This window comes from Dendropsophus ebraccatus, chromosome 5 (assembly GCF_027789765.1).
Source record: "Dendropsophus ebraccatus isolate aDenEbr1 chromosome 5, aDenEbr1.pat, whole genome shotgun sequence".
In the NCBI taxonomy this organism is placed as follows: Eukaryota; Metazoa; Chordata; class Amphibia; order Anura; family Hylidae; genus Dendropsophus; species Dendropsophus ebraccatus.
The window spans coordinates 121,606,157-121,633,040 of NC_091458.1; the positions used below are offsets into that span (position 1 = coordinate 121,606,157).

General features: G+C 41.8%; 1 protein-coding gene and 1 long non-coding RNA gene across 2 annotated transcripts in view; one reads left to right on the plus strand and one right to left on the minus strand.

The window, feature by feature from the left end:
* GTF2I (general transcription factor IIi) overlaps positions 1 to 26,884 on the minus strand; it is a 49,356-nt gene that overhangs the window by 15,826 nt on the left and 6,646 nt on the right. The window contains exons 3-20 of the mRNA XM_069971162.1: positions 26,232 to 26,370; positions 25,402 to 25,518; positions 23,579 to 23,762; positions 22,984 to 23,012; positions 22,828 to 22,870; positions 19,651 to 19,694; positions 18,922 to 18,999; positions 18,002 to 18,055; positions 16,576 to 16,677; positions 15,621 to 15,686; positions 15,143 to 15,326; positions 13,064 to 13,122; positions 12,882 to 12,953; positions 12,357 to 12,540; positions 10,958 to 11,016; positions 10,726 to 10,797; positions 9,239 to 9,422; positions 8,602 to 8,660 (exon numbers count right to left, since the gene is read on the minus strand). Coding sequence (XP_069827263.1) covers positions 8,602 to 8,660; positions 9,239 to 9,422; positions 10,726 to 10,797; positions 10,958 to 11,016; positions 12,357 to 12,540; positions 12,882 to 12,953; positions 13,064 to 13,122; positions 15,143 to 15,326; positions 15,621 to 15,686; positions 16,576 to 16,677; positions 18,002 to 18,055; positions 18,922 to 18,999; positions 19,651 to 19,694; positions 22,828 to 22,870; positions 22,984 to 23,012; positions 23,579 to 23,762; positions 25,402 to 25,518; positions 26,232 to 26,370 — 1,729 coding nt within the window. The remainder of the gene's footprint in view (positions 1 to 8,601; positions 8,661 to 9,238; positions 9,423 to 10,725; positions 10,798 to 10,957; positions 11,017 to 12,356; positions 12,541 to 12,881; positions 12,954 to 13,063; positions 13,123 to 15,142; positions 15,327 to 15,620; positions 15,687 to 16,575; positions 16,678 to 18,001; positions 18,056 to 18,921; positions 19,000 to 19,650; positions 19,695 to 22,827; positions 22,871 to 22,983; positions 23,013 to 23,578; positions 23,763 to 25,401; positions 25,519 to 26,231; positions 26,371 to 26,884) is intronic.
* Positions 1 to 26,884, plus strand: part of LOC138792974 (uncharacterized) — a 46,296-nt gene that overhangs the window by 12,423 nt on the left and 6,989 nt on the right. Inside the window, exon 2 of the long non-coding RNA XR_011363195.1 lies at positions 10,802 to 10,930. This is a non-coding gene — a long non-coding RNA (uncharacterized lncRNA). The remainder of the gene's footprint in view (positions 1 to 10,801; positions 10,931 to 26,884) is intronic.

A 26,884-nucleotide genomic window follows, 5' to 3' on the forward strand; every position in this document is an offset into this window, starting at 1 on the left:
CTCTTTCTGTACTCAAAAAGCAATTTCCCAGCCTCCCCCCCCCCTCACTTCTTATCTGTGCATTATCAGGCAAAGCCGTCTTCATTGCAGAGAAGCCAGTAAAGACGGGTTCTGCTGTGTCCATTATATCCCTATGAAGGGGGGAGGGGCCGAGGGAGATGAGTGAGCAGGAAGAGGAGACATGAAGATCAGCTGTTTGGTGACTGTCTGGGCACTGATCAGTCTGGGCAATGATTTAGGGGTCAGAAAGGTCAGTGCTTATCTAGGAATTTGCTGAGAGAAGATTGCAGGGTATTGTGCTGTGCAGGACTGCTCCATGCTCACTCACTCCTCTCAGCCCCTCCCCTCTCCATAGAGCATAATGGACACAGAAATCCTGCTTCTTCTGAAGTGAGGGGGGAGATAGGAAAACTGTGTTTTCAGCACAGAAGGAAACTCTTTTGCTAAATAAATTCTATTAATGAGTTTCTTAAAATCGCTTGTACTATAGATATTTATTGTTTTCAGAAAAATGACCCTGAAATGACATTTACGCTTTAACCCTTAGAGAACCGGGCCAATTTTAATTTGTGCGTGTTCGTTTTTCCCTCCTTGTGCTTAAAAGGCCATAGCACTTGCATTTTTCCACCTAGAAACACACATAAGCCCTTATTTTTTGCGCCACTAATTGTACTTTGCAATGACAGGCTGAATTTTTTCTTAAAAGTACACTGCAAGGGGGCGTGGCCGGAAGCCGAGCTGAACAGACGCGCCTGATGTGAGCTCCGCTCCGTGACTCCGGTGTACCGCTATTATCCTGCCGATATCTACTTACCACCCGATTTCTATTGCCTTGGACCGCTCCAAGAACGTACCGGCCCTAATATGAGCCGTTCCAGACAGACCCGGGCAGAAGAAAAGCTCGCTAATTACATGCGGCCTACCGGCCAACATGGCGCCGACATGCGGCGTGCAGCACAAGATCACAGTGACAAGGTGGAGTCCCTTACCTCTGATGTTGAGGACCCGGCACCCGAACCGACCTTATCTCAGGTTACAGCACAATTACTTACAGCTATCCGGGCCTCCACTGCCTCCCTGACGGGTAAAATTGATGAGGTAAAGGTGGACGTGGGTCTCCTGAGACAAGACTTGCAAAACCTGCGTACCCGAGTCGGGGAGACCGAATCCCGGATCCCGGAGGACACGGTTAACCCTATACCTGCTAAGCTTGTCTCTCTGGATAAAGCGGCTGCGGCCTGGATGTCCCGTGCAGACGACCTCGAGAACCGCTTGCGGCGTAACAATCTGCGCATCCTGGGTCTCCCCGAGAGGGCAGAGGGCAGAGACCCGTGCTCATTTGCGGAGCGCTGGCTCCGAGATCTGCTCCCGAACGCCTCCTTCTCTCCCGCATTCGCAGTTGAGCGAGCCCATAGGGTCCCCTCGAGGCCATTACCACCGGGCACGCCACCACGACCATTCCTCATCAGGCTATTAAGCAGCCGCGACCGGGACGCAGCGTTGACAGCAGCCCGTAAAGCGGGTAAGCTCACCTATCAAAATGCATCCATACTGCTGTTCCCGGACTTCTCAGCCGTGCTACAGAAGGCCAGAGCGTCCTTTACTACCGTGAAGGCGAAACTGCGTGATCGCCACATTGCCTATTCCATGTCATTCCCGGCACGGTTGAGAGTCATCTATGACGAAAAAGCAATATTCTTTACTTCGCCATCTGAAACGGAAGATTGGCTGCTGTCGCTAGGGCGCGAAGCCCGGGACCAACCCTCGAGATCTCCGCGGCATTGAAGATTTGGGTGAGGCGTGGAGACTAGCGGAGTATTGGCTGACTGGTTTCCTCTTCTGTTACAGTTAAGTTATGATTACTGTTGCGACCTTTGCCGCACATTCTGCTCCTACAACTGAACATGACATGCTATGTGGAACTCCATAGTACCTACAATTGCATCTCTGCCTCCAGGCACTTTCTAAGCCCTGTGATATGGGAAGCTTAGCTTGGGAGTGCTCCAGACTGGCTCCACCCCTATATACCTTCGTCCCCGATATATGGAGTGCTTTGGTACTGTATCCACAATATACTCTAAGGTGGCGCAACCCTAGGTACACCGGTTCACAACCTCACTTGAGTTCTGAGTTCCTACCACCCTCTCAGACTCCCCCCGTAAACTTGCCACGTACGGCTGACCGTAGTAGTCGGCACTGCATATACTACTGTGTTAACTGTTGGTTGTTTATTGAGTTATCTTTACTGTTTAGTTACTGCGGATTGCTGTGTCAGGTCAGATCAATCCTATATCTCTTAGACGTTAGCACCATAGATGTCTACACGTATACTGTCATTAAATGTCAGGGGGCTGGGTACACCTCGTAAAAGAGCGATAGTTTTTGATCACATCCGCAGACAGAACCCACATGTGGTGTGTCTGCAGGAAACCCACCTCACACCCTCCACTGTCCACTATGTTAATAAACCCTGGGTACAATGGTCTTTGCATACCACACACACGACTGCCTCTCGTGGGGTCTCCCTCTTGGTACATAGGTCTCTTCGATGGGAGCCTGGCAGGACGCATGTAGATCCTGAAGGAAGAGCTTTGTTTATATCTGCTAAATTGGACCAAGTTCCTATTGTTATTATATGTCTATACTTACCCCCCCCTGCTCCGATTTCTGTACTACACGAAGCCATACGCTTTGCATCGGAGTTCCCCTCGGCGCTCCATCTATGTATGGGAGACCTCAATATGATATATGACCCGATCCTGGATAGGTTTCGCGGCCCGGGGGGACATCCGGTACCTCCATCAGCATCGGTGTCCCCTTTGGCACGTTTGACTACTGAGGTAGGCTGGATAGATTTGTGGCGTACAGCTCATCCTCACGTACGGGAATACACTTGCCATACTCCTGGTAGGGACGCCCTGTCCAGAATAGACTACCTGTTTGGTAACCCAAAAGCTAATGCTTGCTTAACATCCATATTGCACATTCAGAGGGCAATATCTGATCACTCCCCGATACTAGCCGAATTTAATTTCACCCGACTAGTTATCCCGACAGGTCCACGCAAAATACACCCTTTTTGGCTGTCTCTGTTCTCTGAACAGGACAGAATCCCAGATCAGTTGACAATCTTCTTACAGGCTAATTTACCCGCCGACAATCACTCTCATCTTTGGGAGTCCCTAAAAGCATATTTACGGGGTTGTGTCCAGTCATCAATCTCTTACCATAAACGTGAGGCCACCCGGGTGGAGGATGAGCTGGCCGCTGAATGTGCTGCTAGGGAGGCCAGGTTTATAGCCCAACCCACTGAGACTAACCGAGTTACTTGGTTACAAGCTGGACGACGATATATGACAACACTGTATGAGAAAGCAAAGCGAAAGGTGTTTTTCACCAACCAATATTACTTCGAACATGGTAATCATTCTAGCAGCTTATTAGCCTACCTGATCCACAGGAATTCTGCCTCACCTGCAGTGTTACAGATTAGGGACGCTACGGGTAATTTGGTTACTAACAGTTCTGATATGCTCTCTGTGTTTGTAGATTTTTATACTGACTTATACTGCACGAGGCTCACCCACTCCCCGGCGGAAATGGCACACTATTTATCTGCGGTAGAATTGCCCACCCTCTCACAGGACTTCTGCACTTTATTAGAGGCCCCTATCACTCTAGAGGAGCTTAAGGAAGCCATGTTATCACTGGCTAGGGGCAAGGCCTCAGGCCCTGATGGGTTCCCCATTGAACTTTACACTCAATACCAGGACTTTCTTCTCCCTTCTCTCTTATCTATTCTTCAGTCTTCCTTCGAACTGGGTATACTTCCCACATCCTTTTATGACGCTAATGTTATCCTACTTTTAAAGCCGGACAAAGACCCCCTAGACTGTGGTTCCTATAGGCCCATATCCTTACTAAATTCGGACTATAAAATCCTTACAAAATTACTAGCCAATAGACTAAACCAGATTATTCCCTCCATAATTCACCGGGACCAGTCGGGATTTGTCCCTGGACGCAGCACCTCTGATAACCTTCGTAGGGTGCAACTGGTCGTCCAGCGGGGAATTCTGATAGATGAGGATTGGGCCTTGGCCTCATTAGATGCGGCCAAGGCTTTCGATTCAGTAGAGGTCCCGTTCCTTATTGGGGTGTTGGAACGGATGGGGTTTGGTCCTAATTTTATAAAATGGATCCAAATACTGTATACTGCGCCCAGGGCATCTATTGCCCTTAATGGATTGGTCTCCTCTTCTTTCTCCCTGTCCCGTGGAACCCGACAGGGCTGCCCATTGTCCCCCTTGTTATTTATCCTATCTATAGAGCCCTTGGCCTCACTTCTGAGACGGAATCCAGATGTAGCTGGCATACCCCACTCTGCCGGGGATGACAGGGTGGGCCTCTATGCAGATGATCTTATACTGTTTTTGGCTGACCCAGAGAAGTCCCTACGAGAGCTATAGAGATCATAGATAACTTTGGCGATTATTCTGGTCTTTCCATTAACTGGGGCAAGTCCTCCCTACAATACCTCAGTTCTGCCCGGAACAACATGACGGGTCAGGAGGTGTGTGGCTTAAAAGTGGTGGATCACTTTAAATACCTTGGGGTCATTATCACTAAAACTAGTTACCTATCCTTGTCTTTGAATATAGACCCATTGCTCCATCACTTTAAAAATAAGTTCAGGTTGTGGTCCACTTTGCCACTTTCTGTGGCGGGTAGGATTAACCTGATAAAAATGGTACTGCTACCTAAGTGCCTCTATGTTCTTCAACACATATTTTATCCAGTTCCCAGAGCTTTCTTCCGGGAATTAGATTCTGCCATGATTCCTTTTATTTGGGGCTCATCCAGATCCAAGCTCCAGTTCGCCAAGCTACAGCGCCCTAAGCAGGAAGCTGGCATGTCCTTACCTAATATGTACCTGTACTATTTGGCTGGGCAACTCAAATACTTACATCCTTGGACATCTGCGTCCCCGGTTGAGCAACCTGAGATACATGCAGCTGATTATATCTCCCCAGTAGCGCTGTGGTCAATATTGGAGGCCCCAGTCTGCCCACGCATTCCATTATTGCCAGCACACAGGGTGGCCCGCAGGATATGGGAAGCCGCTAAACATATATCAAACTTTCAGAAAATTCCCTTAGAATCCCCGCTGTGGTCTAATCTGGCCCTGCCTCAGTTGGTTACCTTTGAGGGTGCCCAATACTGGTCGCAGAGGGAGGTGTGTTATTTGACGGACTTATATGTAGAAGGTTCCTTGTTACCCTTTGATGCAATAAGAGATACATTCTGTGTTCCTCGTACCCACTTTTATCGTTATTTACAGTTGCGCCATGCATTGTCGGCACAATTCCCCTCGCCCTCTGAGGCTATCTCCTCCTACCCACTAATTGGTATAATCCGCTCACAGGGCCCGGGCGGTGTAATCTCCTCCTTGTATACTTACCTAATTCAAGCGGTGGTTGCGTCCACTCCTCTTCCAGCCCTTGAAAAATGGAAAGCATTAATGCCCACTGTAGATGATGAAGATTGTGAAGCCATTTTGGAATCACATAAATTTGTGTCGCCCGCAGCGAATAATAAGCTTATACAATTATACTTCATACACCAGGCATACCTCACTCCCTTGAGGCTACACCGTATGGGCCGGATAGTGGCCCCAGCATGTCCTAGATGTCGCCATGAACCGGCCGATTTTTGGCACATGGTCTGGGCCTGCCCACATATAGCTTTATTCTGGTCTGAGGTGACACAGCTCCTAACTACCTTGGTACACATCCCTGTCCCCCTCACCCCGTCTGTGTGCTTGTTTGGGCTCCTAGACGAGGAGGAGTGGGCGCACCATACCCGCATAATGCTTAGAGAATCCTTATTTATAGCGAGGAAATCCATTGCCATCCGTTGGATGGACCCCCGCCCCCCCACCGTTCAGATGTGGAAGCTACAAATTAATACAATTGCCGCATACGAGAAAGTGATTTATAAGCACAGAAAGTGCCCTAAGAAGTATAATAAAATATGGGATCCATGGTGTCAGTCCCCACTGACAATAGCCTCGGAGGGTGCGGGTCCGACTTAATTTATGCACGCTGTATGTGCACAGTTTTAGACCTACTGCTAATGTGACATTTGTATTCTGATTTTTGGATAATATGTTGCTCTGTTACCTGACTGTTTTTGTATGTTGTTGGGCGCTGGTTGCGTCCTTCATAGCTGTATAGAACTCCTGACGCTACTGTTGATCTGCTCTTAATACTAGCAGTTATGTAATATATGTAACAATGTTCTTATTGTTTGGATCCTTAATAAAACTGAGTTTAAAAAAAAAAGTACACTGCAAAAGCAGAAATTTTTTTATGTGTGGTGAAATTGAAAAAAAAAACGCATTCTGTTTATTTGGGGGGTATTTGTTTTTATGCCGTTCTCCATGGGGTAAAACTGACTTGTTATATATGTTCCTCAAGTCGTTACGATTACAACGATATGTAACATGTATAACTTTTCTTTTATCTGATGGCTTGTAAAAATTGTTAACAAATATATGGTCCTTAAAATCGCTCCATTCCCAGGCTTATAGCGCTTTTATCCTTTGGTCTATGGGGCTGTCTTAGGTGTAATTTTTTGCGCCATGATGTTTACTTTCTATCGGTACCTTGATTGCGCATATGCGACTTTTTGATTGATTTTTATTACAATTTTTCTGGATTTGATGCGACCAAAAATGGACAATTTTGCACTTTGGAACTGTTTTGCGCTTACGCTGTTTACCGTGCGAGATCAGAAATTAAATAAATTAATATTTTGGGCGATTATGCATGCTGCGATACCAAACATGTTTATTTATTTATTTTTATTTATAATATGGGAAAAGGGGGGTGATTCAAACTTTAATTAGGGGAGGGCTTTTTATTAATAAAATATTTTTCTTTTTTTACACTTATACTAGAAGCCCCCCTGGGGGACTTCTAGTATAAGAACACTGATCTTTCATTGAGATCTATGCAGTAAAGTTATACTGCATAAATCAATGAGATCGGCTTCCAGAGACAGCCCCACTCGTCTCCAGCTTGGGCGGGATTTTGCTGCTCAGTTCCATTAAACAAAATGGAGCTTAATTGCAAACCGTACCTGAACTGGAGACAAGAGTCGTGGATAACCACTTTAAGTTAGAATAGGACTTGTGCATGGAACCTGCTGACGCCTGGGATGTTTCCACAGCAAAACAAACTTCTGTCAGCAGATGTGCCTGCATGCAGAACCTTCAAAAAGCTGAACTGTGACAGGTACACTTTCACTATATACATTTTATACATGTATATGTCTGCAATAAGCCACTGTATTATAATGCAGTACTGCTGTACTTGCAGGACATGCAGAACTCCCTGATCAGCTAGCTGCGTGTTTTGCTGTTAGAGATACCCTTCTGGCAGGAGACAAGAATGCCAGTATAACAATGGATCTACCTTTTAAATGTGTATTTTCATCTGGGCTTCTTATCCCCTATCCATTGGATAGAGAATAACAATGGGTGATGTGTTTGCTTTTTATTATGCATATAGATATTGCTATGTTTAAATGCTGCATTTGCTGTATCTACTAAAGTTTAAAGGGGTTGTCCAGCGATAAAAAAATTATTCACAGAATAACACACATTACAAAGTTATACAACTTTGTAATGTATGTTATGTCTGTGAATGGCCCCCTTCCCCGTGTCCCACCACCCCCACCCGTGTACCCGGAAGTGTGGTGCGCTATACATTACCTGTCACGTGCCGACCACGGTCTCCGATCCTCAGCAGTGACGTCTTCTTCGGGAGGCCAGCGGATCTTCCCGAGTGCCGGCCGCCCTCTGCAGCGTCATCCGAAGCTCAGCCGCGATTGGCTGAGCATAACTGTGCTCAGCCAATCGCGGCTGAGCAGCTGATGACGTGGCCGCGTCATCAGCCGCTCAGCCGCGATTGGCTGAGCACAGTTATGCTCAGCCAATCGCGGCTGAGCTTCGGATGACGCTGCAGAGGGTTGCCGGCACTCGGGAAAATCCGCCGGCCTCCCGAAGAAGACATCACTGCTGACGATCGGAGACCGTGGACGACACGATATGCGGTGAGTATAATGCACCACACTTCCGGGTCTAGCGTGGGTGGGGGGAAACACGGGGAAGGGGGCCATTCACAGACATAACATACATTACAAAGTTGTATAACTTTGTAATGTGTGTTATTCTGTGAATAATTTTTTATCGCCGGACAACCCCTTTAAGCTTTAAAAAAAAAATGTGTGTGTCTCTTTGTGCTATTATATTGAGTCATATACCAGGTGTGGCATCGCTGGTGACTAATGAGCAGTCATGACCCAGGCTTTGTCTGAAGGTCCAGATTGCTAATTAAAAGTTGGAAGTATAAATAAAAGCTTGTCACCTAAAGCTCCTGTGAGCGTCTACTGGATGTACCAAAACGTTCTTTTACAGTAATAACAATAGGGACATAGTGGTACACCAGGGGCTAACAAATTTTCTTACACATATTTTACTGGAATTTAATTACATAGTCAAATGAAATCCACTATGGCATTTAAAGATTTCCTTACCTTCCACATTTATCTTACTCGCAAGCTCAGGAGGCAGGTGTGGTGCTACAAGCTCTGGTCTGTTATAGAAGATATGAACAGTAACACCGTTAAAGGCAAGCTATAAATTCCCTCTTTTTTATTCTTATATTCTCTACATGCACCACATCTGTTCTTAAAATGGCAGTGGGTCTGCATCTACTCCTAGAAGGGATGATTGCTCCTCATTCCCTGCGCTCTGTCAGTGCTATTACACGCACCAACAGCAAGCGGGGAGCTGTGGAAGGGGCTGCCTGGACGATAGCCCATAGAAAATAGCAGCGGTCTGCTGCCGCTGCTCCTATTACATGGAGTGACTGCCAGCAGACCAGAATTTTTGTTCCTGCATGTCGGCTGATCATTGCCTTTCAGCATGAGCAATTACACAAGACGATTATCATTTGGAATGGACGGTCAACAGCCAAGTACTGACAATAATCGCTTTGTGTAATAGTCCCCTTACAGATAGGGGTCACTCGGGCTATTGTCTGCATAGGTGAAAAAGCTAAGTCTGCTTCCAGGTCCTGAGTACTACATGACAGTCAGAACTTTCGATCTTCATCTGCCTAGAAGTCATTTAATCTTTTTGATACAATTTACTAAACAAGAAACTACTTACTTCTTAACAACAAACTTGATTTTGGCATTTCCTCTGACGATCCTTTCTAGCCGAGGGATTCCAAACCATGTGGGGCTCCGGAATGGAATTCCTTCGGGTAATCCCTCCACATAGAGAAACTCTGGATTAGATTCAAATACCGGATAGGGGACTTTTACTACTTCTGAGAGTCCTAATGCCTGTGCTGAGATTAGAGGAGGAGGGAATAAAACAATCTTAGATACAGTTGCCAAACAACTCCCCCCCCCAACACTACATGTTTATTAAAGGAGAAGTCCGGTCATAAACTTTTGTCAGGCGGCAGGGGCGAAAATGACTAATATTGATTTCTTACCTCTTCCCGAGCCTGACAGATCCAAGGACCCCAGTCAGAAAGCATCCCCCCCCCAAATTGTGATGACTAGGGAAAATGCCCAACCTGACTGATGGACAGCCTACTCAGCTGACAGCGGCTGATCTTTGTCTTTATTAGGGTATATTCCCACTGAGCAAAACAGGCGGAATTCCGCAGCGGAACCCCTGCCGTGGAATTCCCGCCTGCCTTAGTGAGGTTAATGGGATTCCATGCATGCTTCAGTTCTCTGCGGCTCTCTGCTCAAAGAATTGACATACGGGAAGAGGAGCCATCCCATTAACCACACTGAGGCAGGCGGGATTCTGCGGTAGGGGTTCCGCCATGGAATTCTGTCTGTTTTACTTAGTGTGAACATACCCTTACATCGAAGGATAATCTGTAAAATCAGCCTGATTCAGAAGATTATTCTAAGTTAATGTCAAAGTTTAGGATAATATTCTGTAAACTGATTGTTACAGATGTTGGACAGATGTTACTGGTAAGGGTGGCACAACCAGTTGTTAGGGTTAAGTAGGCCTCTTCCTGCACCTAATTTATCAAGGTTTATGCCTGGAAACAGGTGTAAACCAGGCAAAAATCTCCAAAGCAGTGTAGACTGTTGTGCAATGCCTGTGCCAGACGCAGGGCTGGCCGTCTGTACAATGAGCTATGCATCTATTAGTAAATCTAGCCAGGAAAAGTGGGGCCGGTCTTCATCTAAACTAAAATTAGTTGGATTGTCAAAAAATGTAAATGTGACAAACAAGCAAAAATTGGGTAAAAAGACAAATAATTTTCCACAGCACTGTACATGGTATAACTATAGAGGAACACTCCAAAGTGTGAATAGTCAGGATATGTTAAATCATCATCTCAAAAACATTACATAGCGATGGTATATAAAACACTAGAAGAATATTTTTTTAATTTAATAAAACTAAAGTCTAAAGAGAGAGAAAAGACCAGGAGTATCGGATGTGATGCATATTGTCAACAGAAATATAGAGTGTTATTTGTTGTAACACTATGAATGTTACTTACTATTCTTATGTTCAATAATCTTTTCTCTCTTCCCATATTCTGCCACCATGTCATTGACCGAGTACTAATAATAGCAATAATGACAAAAAAACATTAATGTCTAATTGCTTACCAAATTTTGTGTTAAAGATTTCTTCAACTTGTTTCCTTAACTTAGTAATTCTAACATTCCAGTCTTCTTTTGCTAGAAAAGAGACACACAAAGTGCCCGGTGTATTCCCAAAGTCGCAAGTTATGAGAATTAAACAAAGAAAACAAAGATAAGAAAGATGAGGAGGACCGTCTCTGCTTATAGAAGCACTCACACATTTTACAGGGTAAGTATCAGCTCTTGTAATATATACCTCCTGCATTTGTTCTGCTTTGAATGGATTCGGAGGTTGTCTGTGTAAGAAGCTCCGGCCTGTAAAAGGTAACATTTTAAATAAAGAAATACAAGAATTAATATATAGTTTATAGAACCTCACTTGTAAAGCTCAATTTGTTAAGAAACACTTAACCGTAAATTAGAACCATGTAAAATGCTGACAAGTGACTATTGCACATGGGTCGCTCAGGATGAAGGTGATTTTTCTACCTTAATCCTCAGCGCAGTTTTTGGGGATATTTGTAGGCTATTTTATATGCTATTTAGTGCCCTGGGGGTGGGGCTACCGTCATCAGTGCACCAATACACCCTGGTCCACCCCCTCTAACAAATATGAGAACAGTACCAATATTCATTAGGTGGGGTAGCCATTGCACTGGAACACCTCATTAGCGTTCACATGAAGTTCAACTGTACATCCGTAACTAATAGCGCTAGGGACTTTTGGGTGATTTTTTTTGTAAACAACAATTTTTTTTTACATTTCTCTTTTGTGGAATTTCTTCCCCCCGCAAAAATGCAGATTTGCTAATAACATTTGCTGTAGGCCAAAACTGGATAAAAACTTTGTTTGAAGAACAGATCAGAAAATGCAAAAAAACTGCTCAAAAAACATTCAAAATACAAATAAAAGTTCTGAAAGTTTGAGGCTTGTTATGAGGGTAAAGACAGACTTTTTAAGGTTCCAAATGAGTCTCTGTTTGCGGTGCGCAAACAGAGACTCATTTGGAACCTTAAAAAGTCTGTCTTTACCCTCATAACAAGCCTCAAACTTTCAGAACTTTTATTTGTATTTTGAATGTTTTTTGAGCAGTTTTTTTGCATTTTCTGATCTGTTCTTCAAACAAAGTTTTTATCCAGTTTTGGCCTACAGCAAATGTTATTAGCAAATCTGCATTTTTGCGGGGGGAAGAAATTCCACAAAAGAGAAATGTAAAAAAAAATTGTTGTTTACAAAAAAAATCACCCAAAAGTCCCAAAAGTAGCAGCTGTGTTTGTCTGGACTATTGTGTCTGTGCAGATAGTTCCAATGATGAAAGTAGGCCACACAGATACGAATGTGCACATATCTTTCTCAGCTATGTTCCCCAAAAACTGCTTTGGGAAAATACTCAGTGCAGTGCTAGGCCCCACAAACGCGGACACAATAAGGACCCATTCATTTCTATGGCCCCATATACACCCATACTTGTTACAGCCAGCCATTATACAATCCCGACAGATTGTAGACAGTTGCGGGTGCACGTCTGTAGTCCTGTTCATAGCTGTGGGTTTGTGGCTACGGGCTGGACTATGGATTTATGAATTGAGCTTTATGATCATAGGTGTTAAAAATGGACGTCAACTTTTACCAATACCGTATATAAACCACTTACTTTTTTATTACAAATTTGATCCGGTTGACACTTTGAAGAATCTTTTCCAGTCTAGGGATCCCATACCAAGATGGACTTCTGAAGGGAATATTATCTGGCAGCCCCTCCACGTACATGTCAAGGGGATTGGCCTCAAACCTTTGGTAAGGTACAGCCATGGGCTCTGTCTTTCCCAAAGCTTCAGCTATAGCAGAAAACATATAGTTAACTTTTATTTAATCTGTTGAATACTGTGTTTACACCGCACTTCCTTTACAGCAGCGGTGTCAAGCCTTATAAAGTTTGATGCAGAAATCCAGAGAACTGTAGAAACATGTACATGATAGTATATGTATATGTAACCCTCATTCTACAACCCAACCAGGTACCTCCAATCAGCAGCAAATCCCACCCCCAGTTCCTGTCTGACACAGAGAAACACAATATCAGAGGTAGTATACCTCATGCAACAAATTTCCATTTGCAAACCATAGTACATACTGTATACTATATATGTATAAAAGGGTGAAAAACAGTAACACCTACCAAACTTTTTACTGAACAGCTGATCAACAATTTTTCTTAAATTGGTTATCCGACTATACCACTCTTCTATCACTACATAAGCAAAAAAATCAAATGTCAATAACGATAGATAAATAGACAGATATCGATAGCTACAGGTAGTTCTGTAACTTAATGTAAAAGGAACATGACAGTAATACTACCTCCTGTAGTTGTCCTTTCAATGGTTATGGATTCTCTTGGAATATTCAGAAGTTCTGGTCTAAGGAGATTTTTAAAATAAATGTTATTGTCAGATGTTTTTATAATTGAAAGCACGCTAAAGTTTTGTGATGTTACATACATTCACTTGACAAGTAAATTTAGAGGATGTTAATTTTTGGGGGATAAAATACAATGTCATTCTGTCTACAATAATGTGTGCTGTTATAAGTCACTGACTATAAGTTTAGACTGTACAGACAGACCTCCAAGAAAATGGCAACATTATAAAATGTGATGGATAAACTCTAATGATAACACAATGATAACGGAAACTGTGGAACAGCATATGTACAGTAAATCAATTATGGCCAAAAATAAAAAAAAAACATATCACCTATGTGTACTTGTGAATGAGTGAGTTCAGATGTACTTTAGATATTGTTGTGCACTCGGTAACAATTTTATTTTTACTGAATAGTAAGATGGGAAGGAACTAGAGATGAGCGAACCTGGTGCATGCTCAAATCCATCTGAACCTGATCGTTCAGCATTTGATTAGCGGTGGCTGCTGAAGTTGAATAAAGCCCTAAGGCTATGTGGAAAACATGGATATAGTCATTGGCTGTATCCATGTTTTCCAGACAACCTTAGAGCTTTATCCAACTTCAGCAGCCACCGCTAATCAAATGCCAAACGATAGGGTTTGGATGGATTTGGGCATGCTCGAGGTTCACTCATCTCTAGAAGGAACTTTTTGCAAAATGGGGTGTGAACGCTGGGCTTAGAGGGGTGTCGTTTTGCAATAAAATTTACATCCACAAGACTATTCAGTGAAAAGTACAGATACCAAATAATAGAACCTCTATATATCATCAATGGAGCCATGTCCCAGGGGGGGAGGGATGTAATGGTCCCACTGGGGGGGCCTACCTCTAGTGCATAGCGTTGGGCCGCTGCAGAACGGCGGCGGGCATAGGAATCAGGCAGCATTTGAAAAAAAAGATTGCACCAACAGAATCCCTGCGCTGGCATCAATCTGCTACCCAACCGGCCACCCCGTCTAGATGCTTATGCACATGCACATGTAACTCTCTGGTGACTCATTCATTTTAAACTGGTGCCATATAATACTATAATACTAAGATTTCAATAGGGACGAAGTAAGAATATTCCCCATTAACTATAGGCTGGTTTACTTTAAAAAAATAAGACATAAAGGCACAACAGAAATTAAGGATGCTGATGCACAAAGGGAAGGGTAATTCAATGCAAGTAGGAAAATAGTGGTTAACATGATCAGTGCTAAGAAAACAAATAAGGGGCTTTGTGAGTAGTCCAAAAAGTGAATAAAATAAAGGCATTCTTGTTTTGAAAATATGAAAAATGCCTAAAAGTAAGGCTACGTTCACACAGAGCAAAAGGGGCGGATTACACGAGGAAATATTTCCACCTGAAATCAACTGACGCTGAATTCCGAGCAGAATATAAGCACAATGTAAGCAGAATCCCTGCGTATTCCGCTAGGAAAGTGTTCAGCTCGTAATCAGCTCTTGCCAAATTCAGCGCGGAATACTCGAGGAATCCGCGCTGAATCCGCATGCATTCAGCGAGTATTTGGCGAGTAAACTAGACTATACCAGAATATATACTAGAATCCTCCTCCCCCCCTTTTTTCCCCATTTCCGCGCTGATTCAGCGAGTAATTTCCGCTTGTATTACGCTTGTATTCCGCGCTGAAACAGAAAATCAGAGCCCCATTGATTTGTATAGGCTTCCGCTAGCGGAAGAATGAACATGTTCATTCTTCTGGCGGAAAGCGGATTAGTTCAGTGCGGAAATTCCACCGTGTGAACTGCAGAGCAAAATTTCCATTCAACACAATGGAAATTAGCTCTGTACCTATTTTAACGGCTGAAATTTCAGCGCTGATTCAGTGCAGAAATTCAGCTGCTTTTGCTCTGTGTGAACGAGCCCTAAATGAAAGGGCTGACAAAGTGCAGACAAATATGTGATAAACAAACATGATAAAAGCATTGGCCTCCTCTTATCTGCAGCTGCAGGAACACTAACAACCATACTTTTTGATGACATATCGGAGCCTCTCTCTTGCCAGCAGTATTCTTTCTAGGCGTGGAATTCCATATGTTGAAGGTCTCCTAAATGGGATTCCTTCTGGCAACCCTTCCACATAAAGATCTTCTGCATTAGACTGGAAAAGGTGATATGGAATGGATACTGGGCCAATCACGTTTATTGCGTCAGCTTTTAAGGGAATACATAAACACAATTTTCACTTTCACAAGAAGATACAATGTTCAATGTTCATGCAGGGTACTATTTTTTTTTTTTACATATTTTTGTATCCACAATACTTTGAGCTAAGCTTTCCAACAAATATGCTATTTTTTTCACGACTGTGCTAGTTCCATATTGTATGTTCTACTGTGATCACGGAGACTGAGGGAAGATGGCATTACATTACAAATTACAGTGCTGTGTTCAGTTATGTCATGTGTATGGAGGACAACATAAAGTTACATACAATATGTAACATACCATACTTTCTTTCAAACAATTCTTCCACTTGTTTTCTTAGTCCAGTAATTCTCGCGTTCCATTTTTCTAAAAGAAGATTAAAACAAGGACTGAAATTAGACAAGTGTAAACTGAATGGGGTTTTCATACTACGGACAATTTTATTCAAAATGAAGACCCATGCTTGCACAGTTATTTCCCATTAAAGGGAATTGGGAATACAAAAACAGCTGAGTGGCCGTTTCCATGCATGGCTATATCTGCAACAGTTAATGAAGACCGACCAGTCTGATTCTCAGGATCAGTAAAGTTCCCAGAGGTCAGACCCCGACCCCAGCCAATACATTCTGCAAAGATGACTCATGGCTGGAAGTAGTGATCCAGACCGAATGGGGGAAAAAGGAAAGTGAACAAATATGATCAGAGTCACTGGATGCAACTGCACTTTAATCACAATATTGGTACTATATAGGGGTAATGTGCTAGGCTACTTCCTAGGCATTGAAGATGACCGGATTACAGAAAATAATCTGTATTGGTACTGGCATGGGGTTAGCATCGGTCATCAGCCTATTCACAAAGAACAGCAAAGGCTAACATAAACTACTGGTGGAACAGGCAAACATGCTTAAAGTGATACTGTCACCCCTTCACTCTATGTGCGGTTCTCTAAACCATCCACCATCCAGCTTAGGTGCTGCATACTCGATTATTATCTGTATTTCTGCTTTCTGCTTTAAAATCGACTGGGGAACAACTGCAGTGAAGCCCCGCCTAGGTGACACGGTCCACTGATAAAATAAAACAAGAGTAAGGGGGGGGGGGTGACAGTATCACTTGAATATAATCATGTACTTAAGATTAGTTATGTGCACCATGAACCTCCAGTCATAATGAATAATTATTTAATGTATTTCCCTCCCGATACCGTGCATTTTCCACAGTAAGGAGTATATTTATGACTCAGACACTTTACCAAAATTAAACTCTCTTGTTTTCTTCTTGCACTGTACAGGTTGGTCAATGACTGGTTTAATTTCTGTATTCTTCTGTTTCTTGGGAGGTGGCACATACTCCTCTATTAAAAAAAGGATATAGATTATGAAAATATATGTGATATATATTATATACAGAGGGTGAACAGAAATGTATAATGCATTAAGTACATAGTTGCCCAAGGCTCCATTCCAACAGGACTCCACTAAAGTGCCTGAAAATTCAACAGCAACAATGGCGTTGCATATTTCGGTTTTATTATAAAGCTATAATAGCAATACAGAGTACCACCCAGCTACTAAATAGTGTATAACCTCTATAGCACAGGTGGAGCTAAATGATCCAAATGAGGGGAAGGGCCTAAGCACACTATATAAGCAAACCTATACAAAGGAAAGCGAGACCATCAAAATATAATATAGAGTAAAGAATCTTTATTACATATACCTACATAACCAACTGAATGATAAAGCTACCAGGGGACCAATAACAGATATATTAGGATGACCATACACAAGAGTATATAGACTAGAACAACTAGAACAAGCCTACAGATGAAATGTAAAACTGAACACCCACTTTTTAATAAGAAATCGTTAGATTTTGCTTATAGTTTCCAATGCTTTACCATTGTATTGCATTGATCAGCGATATCAATGATCTGCTACTAGAGTCTGTCGATTAGACCTCCCGGATATAAGTATTAGACCTTTGGCCATCAGGAAAGCCAATCAGGACCCCCACAGTTACACTGCAGGGTATGTCACTGATTGAGTATCCAGCAGCTGATAGCAGCCAGTCCCTACCCTCTATGGAGCAAGTTCAGCTCCTTACAGTATAATAGCAAAGGCATGCATACAGTTACAGCATGTGTTGCCCTGGCTGTCATGCTGTAACTGTACAACATGGGTCATAACAGGGTTAATCTGGGTTCACACACAGGGGACAAATCCACAGTATAAACCAGTAAACTATGCGTGTGTTAATAAGGGGATTTACATACAGGTTTTGTTGGGAATTTTGCTGATGAATTTTTGTTTTACTTATTTATTAACAATACAGAGGGTGGGATTAACAGGAATGTATATATCTTTGCAGATGACACCAAGCGTCGTAGTACAGTACAGTGTATGGAAGATGTGCATAAGTAACAAGCCATCTTTTACACTGACCAAGCATGTGTGTAATAATAACCTACAGGTATCTTATGTCCAGTTAAACTGGGAGAGTCACTGGTAGAGAAGCATTAGGGTGTGCTCATAGAGATGTCAATCAGCTGCTTCCATAGCCATGTAGTATAAAAAAAACAACTTCAAGGACAGGGACATAATATTATCACTTTACAAAGCATGAGTGCGGTTTTATGTGTAGCTTTTATAGTTTACGCAATGTAATTATTTTCTAACCTCCAGAGTGTTCCACTTCTGCTGCTTTATCAGGTTCTTCTCCATAACAATGTCCTAGTAGAAAACAGAATGTTTAGCATGATATCACTGCATATATGTTTGTAATTAGTTATTTTTATTCACTAAGGCAAGATTTCATTATGACATGAATTATTAACATTAAACAATAAAAAAACTTTTTGACTTTGCTATTTAGTTTACTGTAATGGTTGCCAGAAACTAATATCTACACAACAAGCTTCCTGTGCTATGGGGCCTCTGTCTGTATGCCACTGGCCAGTGAATCTGTCTCCTTCTCCCAGTTCTGAGCTGCTGCCTTCTACTGAAGGCACAGAAAACTGTGTGTGAGCTGTTCTCTCAGTTTCCCTCCCACCTCCCTTTCGAGGCAGTTCAAGTAAACAGTCTCCCTGGCCTACTGTCTCTGATGTTGGGAGTGTTAGAGTGCGTTCACACGTCCAAGATCTGCAGCAGATTTGATGGCGCAGATTTGAAGTTGCAGATTCAAAGCAAATCAAATCTAGGCCATCAAATCTGGTGCGGATCTGCTGCAGATCATGTACGTGTGAATGCACCCTTAATCTGAGGTTACTGATGACCTTATTATGATTAATCCTTCCTGGATTACAGAGTGCTGATACAGTCAGCCAGAGAGCTGTTTACATGTGTTTACATGAGCCGTCTCAGTAGGGAGGGGGGGGGGAAAGCTCACAAACAGTTTTATGTGTCTTCAACAGAAAGCAGCAACTCAGAACTGGGGGAAGGAGACTGAAAAGGTAATAACAAGTATGGAACAAATGGTTAGTCTCCAGGAGGAGGATGATTCGGCATGTATACTACCTGAGGTCAAATACCCCTTTAAAGCATTTACCTACTCATATATGACAAAATATATTAAAAAATAAATAAAAGGATCACCATACCTTGGAATCTGAATTGATAGTATTCCTTATCATCAGCCTCATGCTTTATGGTCACTGATGTAGGCCCAAATGAATTTTCTATTATTAAAAACACACATGAGTGTTAGCATGTTTCTGTTAATAATCAAAGCAAAGAGTTTATTGAAAAAAAAGTGCACAGTAAAAAAAAACTAAATATTTTTCATAAAATTAATGTAATTAAAATCATATCATGTTTACACATTATTACTTAAAAAAACCATTGCAAAGAAACCATTGCAGAATTACTAACTCCACAAAAAAACAACAAATAAATGCTAATCAATAAATTTTAAATACCAAAAAATAGTGCCAATAAAAATCCTACAACTCCCACAAAAAGAAGGCTGTCAAGATGCAGCAACGTAAAACTATCTTTTTTTTCATTAAACACATTAAAAATGTAAAAAAAAGGAACCATACATACTGGGTATTGCTGCACTTGTGGCAACACACAAAATAAAAAGACCATGTTATCATTGCTGCATGGTAAAAATAATAGTGAAATTGATGTTTTTTTTGTGGGGGCATTTAGTGTCACAAAAAAACTTGCAGAGTCCTTAACATATTACTGTCAGTTGCAGCTACAGATAAGCAGCCATGGGGCAAGCTTTTGGGATTTGTATCTTTTCCTGATATGTGATCTGAGCCAATTGATAAAATGTAATTGTTTGATAATGTAAGGATGAGAGTTTATATAAAGTAACATACCAGAGTCATCACTTGGTTCTGTTTTCACTTGGACTGGATAATAGCTTTATTATGACAGGATAAAAAAAAAGAAAATCAGAAAACAATTTCTGTCAATGTCTTAACATGACTTAGGAATATTTATCATTAAAGAAATTCTACACACTGCCAGGTATATTCCATATTATATACCTGAAGATGAAAATAATATTCCATTATTTTACATTCAATGCTATTCTCCAAACATAATTGCAATAGAGGATTAGGTAAGTGTGAGTTCAACTGCTAGTGACTTGGCGAGGTTAACCTATGGAGTGTCTGTACCCTACAGACTGGAATATAAATAAGAAGTAAAAGAAAAGTATAGGTCCTCAAGACAAGTCAGAGAATATTTGAAAATAATGTCGTGTGATGATTGAAATAGTAAATGATAAACAATAGACGGTCCGAGAGAAGAATAAACTAAATAACACTTTACTTAATAAGTAAAAATAATGAGTTAAAAATTATGGTACCATAACCAATCTGTATAGAAAGTGAAACAATCAAATATAAAATCATATATAAAAACATGTATAAAAAACCATTTGACCCTAATATAGCAAATATATGCAAATCCAAGCAAGAAATAAGCACTGATGTGCAATAATAAACAATAATAAAAACAATAATTAAATGATTATTGAATCATGATGAGCACTAATGGGCAAACGGGCAATATGCAAAGTTTGAGTGAGTCCTGGATATGTGGCTCATCCGTAAAGTTCATCAATATGTAAAGATGGGGTGAATTATCGGACTGTATACACTGCAGTTGCTTATATGGATGGTGGTATAAAAGCAGCCGCGGTGTATATGTTCAATCAGCAGAGTTCATCCATAGAAATCTATTAGGGATCGATGGTCCGTGCTGATGTGCCTTAGCTGGCAATATGTATAGTTCTTTGCGGTGAGTGTGCAAGATCGGGTTTTAGCGATTTAGCTATCACGCTTGTAGAGTTAGCGTACCTGCACGTGGTGATGTGGTAAAAGATTGTATTCTCCAAACATAATAATCATAATAAATGTAACACACATCTTGTCGAGTCTCAATCATTAATGAAATATTCTGGCATCAGGTAATAAAAAATAAACATGCCACAGAAGCAGATAGCATTGCGTAACTGAATGCATATCTTGTTTGAGCAATTGCTCAGTAATACAATCCCCAGAGTTCTCCGTCCTCCCACTGTGCCTACTACCCTCCCACAGCACTCCTGCTAGTTCGCTGCATTCACTCCTTGTCTGCACTTTTTAAATCATCATTCAGCACAGGGCAGCATGCTCTATGCACAACCCTCACATCCCCAAACCTAGACGCGTAACACAGCAAGGGCCGGAGCTCTGTAATACCAGCAGTGGTGCAGGAGCAAGGGAAATAAATGTATATTCTTATTTTTTCATTACCCCCTTCCTGAGCATATCTATCTTTCTATCTATAATACATGCTGCCTGGACAACCCCTTAAATAACTTTAAAATCCTGAGCCTTGCTAAACACATTGCCGGACCTCAAGGCCCCCTCCTCAAACACTACATTGTTATGATAAGATATATTACAAAGTGAACTGTTGATTTATGCAAAGTGTGTTGAAACAACAGTGAGCATGTAAAGCGACTCTGTACCCACAATCTGTCCCCCCCAAACCACTTGTACCTTCGGATAGCTGCTTTTAATCCAAGATCTGTCCAGGGGTCCGTTCGGCAGGGGATGCAGTTATTGTCATAAAAACAACTTTTAATCTGGCAGCGCTGTGTCTAACGGCCGGGGCTTACATCTGTATATGCATTAGGCTGGCACACCCTCTCTGTCCTTCCTCCCCACCCTCCTCATCATTAGGAATGCTCCAGGCAGATTGCTTCCTATTCCCCACCTGTGTGTATAATGAACATGGGCTGGATCGTTAATACACCTGTGCAAAGCTCAAACAGCAGTAAATGTTCCTGGATCATTCCTAATGATGAGGAGAGTGGGGAGGAAGGACGGAGAGGGTGTGCCAGCCTAATGCATATACAAATGTAAGCCCCGGCCGTTGTTTTTATGACAATAGCTGCATCCCCTGCCGAATGGACCACAGGACAGATCTTGGATTAAAGCAGCTATCCAAAGGTACAAGTGGTTTGGGGGGGACAGATTGTGGGTACAGAGTCACTTTAAAATAAAATTACTACACCTCTTCCACTATTATAACATGTGAGGTGTACATTTTTCTCACTGGATCAAGAGCTTCCTGTGTCTTTGCGTATCGCTAGAGCAAATTCAGCAACAAGCAGGGTTAAAACAGATCCCCTACCATTGTGTCCCACCTGTTTTGATGCAGATGTGATGCAATGTTTAGCATCAATCTTAATGTCCCTACAAATTCTTATAATGTAGTCCCTTAGCTTAAAGATGGTTGTGTGTAGCAGCCCATATCTCCCCTATAGTCTAGGGACTGAAAGGTTACACTTCTTAACATGGCAACTTAAAGGGGAACTATCAGCAGGTTAGGCGAATCTAACCTGCTGATAGACCCCTATTGTACAGGAGACACCGAGGATGAAGGTATGTGTCTTACCTTCCTCCTCTGTGTTGTTTTGGTGCAGTTGCTTCACAGTCCGGTAAGACTGTTAGGAGCACTGGGGCACTGTTACAAGCACTGCCCGCCTTCATAGCACTGATCTGCCCCCAGCCGGCCACCGGAACAGTGCAGAGGATGAAGGTAAGAGACATACCTTCATCCTCAGCGTCTCCTGCACAATAGTGGGCTGTCAGCAGGCTAGATTAGTCTAACCTGTTGATAGTTTCCCTTTAAATAAAGAAGGTGCATCATGCGGCTCAGGGATCATCATCTAAACACTGCAGGCTCTGTCAATGTAGTTGTAGTGACCATCGCAGATCACTCCATTCGGCACAGAAATACTGTAGGCAGATGTTTGCTGAAAGTCAGTAAGTAAATATAAAATGTACTACAGAATATTTTTTGTTTAGGTTATCGTATCACATGATTTGTTATGGGAAAAACATTAACAAAAACACTAGAACTAGAACACATGATTTTAAAAAGAAATGCCACAAACAAGAAAAGGAAAAAATTTGGAGGTGTCTTTTTTAAAGCCCAAGGAAAAGTCATAAAAAAAAAATCTGTGACGAAGTAACAAGTGATCAAGTAAGAATTACCTTTCAGATAGAGAGCCTTGTGCGTCAGCAGTATCGCCGTCATCTACAACAGAAAGAAATGATGCAAAATCATACTGCTAAACTGGTAAAAAATAAATCTGAAGATAAAAGAGAATAAAATAGTAAGTTAATATCAGTTTGTAGTTAAGCACTTACCTCTTGAGCCTTTCCAATCAGAAAAGGGCCTATGGAAAGAAAAACAACACCACCACATAAGATAGCATGATTCATTACAGATATGAAATGTATTTATCTGGGCTGAACAGCTAAGAACATTATTTATGAGTTGGTATGAGCTGTAAGGCTATGTTCCCACAACATCTTTTTTGGCTGCCAAAATGCAGATGCGGCCATAATTTGCATAAAATGGCTGTGTTTTTCTGCCTAAAAGACAGCCATCCAAAAGAACGTCCGCGAAATGGGAAAAAAACAAACAAACCGCTGTTAAGGGAACATAGCATAAACCTGTTAGATACTGCGGTTGCAATGACTGCAGCATCTAAAGGGTTAATTGTCAGGATCAAAGCACAGCGCCAGTCCTAACAGTTGCAGCGGGTGCCTAGAAATGTGTGACAGTCGAGACCCACCACAGATGACACCAGCACAACAGCCGGTGTCAATTATGCAGAATGGTGGGGTATGCATTAAAACACTGCACACTGCATTGCACTTGCATGGCATTTTTTGGTAGGATTTGTACATTTTTTAAATAATTTTGTTTAATGATAGCAGTAAATAGACAGGTACTCACCTTTTTATAGTAAAAGATATGCTGGACCTATTTTCTAAGATCTGACGCATAGTGTGGATATCATAGTCTGATGGATTTTTTATTGCTATATCATTCGGGAGGCCACAGACCATGATAGCAGTGGGGTCTCTAGCCATCTTCTCATAGGGAACAGGTACTGGAGTTAATTTTCCTAAAGCTTTACCTGATAAAAAAAAAGAGAAAGAGAGAAGTATGACTAGAATGCACATATATACAACTGCAGGGGTGACAAATACTGCACTTACAATTTTCCATTATTGTATTGTATGAATTGGTATGCAGTGATCTCCCACAGTGGTAGCTGTAGGCAGGCACAGTTTAATATTTAAAAGGAGTATTCTATTTGCTTCCCTAGAAAAGAACATAACAAACAGTGTATTCTTACCTCTCTGCACTCCTCCCAGTGTAGTCCCAGCAAAAGATATAACATACCCTTGTTTGCCAGCACTCGGCAGTAGGGTCAGCCCTGGCAACACAGCCCACCCCTGCTATTGGGGTAAAGTGCTGTGTTCACATGCTCCCTGGATGTTAAGTGTTAGTCATTAAACTTATGTTCTATCTTCTAGTGTTGTGGAAAATGTATTTAACTACATCACTCTCCTAGACCACCACAGTTAACACCACTAAACTCTGCGGGTAGTATTGTACAAGAGTACATGTATTTTGCATGGCTTGTCAGGGCACTCAGCTCTCCATGACAGTATTTTATACCCGCATGTACACAGCTCTGCTGCATGCACAATACACACCCAGCTCTGCTGCCTTATACACACTCAGCTCTGCTACATCATACACACTCAGCTCTGCTATATTAAAAAACACAACCAGCCAAGCTGCATCATACACACTCAACACTGCTTCACAACACACAACCAGCTCTGCTGCATCACAACATACAATCAGCTCTGCTGCATCACAACACACAGCTGTGATACATAAACATATCCACAGAGACACACAGTGCTACTACACCGATATACATACACATTTCTGCTACATCACATACACAAACAGATCTGCTACATACATACAGACAGATATGTAATACAGATTACCCCTACTTATAGTATTTATAAGGTTCCCTTTTTTACAGTCATGTGACTAATGACATGACTATGACATCACTGAAGGTCCTGCAAGGCCTTCAACTCCGTTCGAGTTTCCTCTGGGGGCTTTACATGGAGGAATTCCTCTCCTGCCTGATACTGATCTCACTGATCGGTGCCCGGCAGGAGAAAGGGAGAGGACGGTCACCTGTCAGTGGCTGATGAGTCTGCAAAATATAAGCTGCAGGCCCTTTTTACCTGGATATTTTCTTGCTAAAAAGGCGTCTTATAAAACAAATTATGATAAAAAAAGGTATAAATAATGAGAGGAAACATTTTATAGTTGTGCCTGTCTATAGAAGGGTAAGAGATTGCATAGATGAGAATTTTTATCTGCTCACATATAAATGCAGAGTATGTAAAAAAATAACAACAAAGGGGGAGATTTATCAAACATGGTGTAAAGTAAGACTGGCTCAGTTGCCCCTAGCAACCAATCAGATTCCACCTTTCATTTTCCAAACTGTCTGTGAGCAATTAAAGGTGGAATCTGATTGGTTGCTAGGGGCAATTGAGCCAGTTTCATTTTACACCATGTTTGATAAATCTCCCCCAATGACTTTATACATGTCACATTTTATAGTGACTAAAGAATAAAGGATAAAACGGAATGGACCCCTTTAAAAAAAAACAAAAAAAAAACACATAACATATATACATTATATTACAACCAAGAACAATAAAAAAGCATTTTACCATAGCAAAGACAAAACAGCTCTTCAACACATTTGCGGAGGGATTCAGTCTCTGAACAGTTTGTTAATCGAAATGTCTTCACCAGTGGTTGTGTAATGCAGTCTTCATCTAAACTACCTGCAAGAAACCAAAGCACAAGCCATACTGAGCTTATACAATACACATGACTTTATTAGCATTATTCAGAACAGCATGTCAATGCAATGTCCATCTAACAACATTTAAAGTGTAACTGTCGTTTAAATTTTTTTTTGTTTTCAGAAATAAATAGTACAGGTGATTTTAAGAAACTTTGTAATTGGGTTTATTAGCCGAAAAATGCATTTTTTATCATGAAAAAAACTGTTTGAAGCTCTCCCCCCTGTCTTCATGGCTTGCTTATGGAGAGGGGAGGGGTTGAGGGAGATGAGGCACCAAAACAGGACAACAAAGAGTCTTTCTACAGTTAATCACCTGGCTATCTCCTCTGACAGTCAGCACTGACCTCTCAGACCTCTGAATACCTCTGTCACCCAGCTCCGTGTTTGTGTAATCCTTTGTTCTCTAGTCTCTGCTGCTGCTGCTGCTGCTGACTAACTCCCTCCTCCCCCACACTTCTCTATAGAACAGACAGGGTTGTGTCTGATGCAACAAATCACAATTTCCTGATATTTTGCAATGAATGGAAAAGAGGAGGGAGGGGGGGCCTGTGAAAAGGCTTTTTGAATGCAGATAATGGCATATTTGCCTCATAAACCCAATTACAAAGTTTCTTAAAATCACCTGGACTATTGATTTCTGCAAAAAAAAAAAAATACAACAGTGACTCTTTAAGGTTCCAGAATACTCACAATACTGTATGAAGTTTTGCTGGACATCCTTCCTGGAGTCAAAGAAGGCTTTTCCTTTCCTGCTGCCAACTATCCAAGCTTCTGAATCATATACTGCAATGCACGCTACTTCTGCCTTCACCCTGGCAAACTGCTTGCACTTGGATGATACGTGAAGGTATAGGTTAGCAAAATGTTACCAATATAAAACCTACAACACTGAGAAGTGATTGTTTGTACATACTAGGGGGAGATTTATCAAACTTGGTGTAAAGTGAAACTGGCTCAGTTGCCCCTAGCAACCAATCAGATCCCACCTTTCATTTTCCAAAGAGTCTGTGAGGAATGAAAGGTGGAATCTGATTGGTTGCTAGGGGCAACTGAGCCAGTTTCACTTTACACCATGTTTGATAAATCTCCCCCACTGTATATATATATATACATATACACATATATATCACTATAAAGTATAGCTGCTTAGCTTTTCTACTCCTTTCACAGATTGTGATTTGTCTCAACAGTGAACAAAGCTCCAGAAAAAGCTCACAAGGCGTGTAATTTAATAAAGAGATATCAGACACGCAGCCCACCAGCTGCTGCAAAACTACAATTCTCTAAGCTAAAGATTTGGCATGTCCAGGAATGATAGGAATTGTAGTTTTGTAACAGCTGGA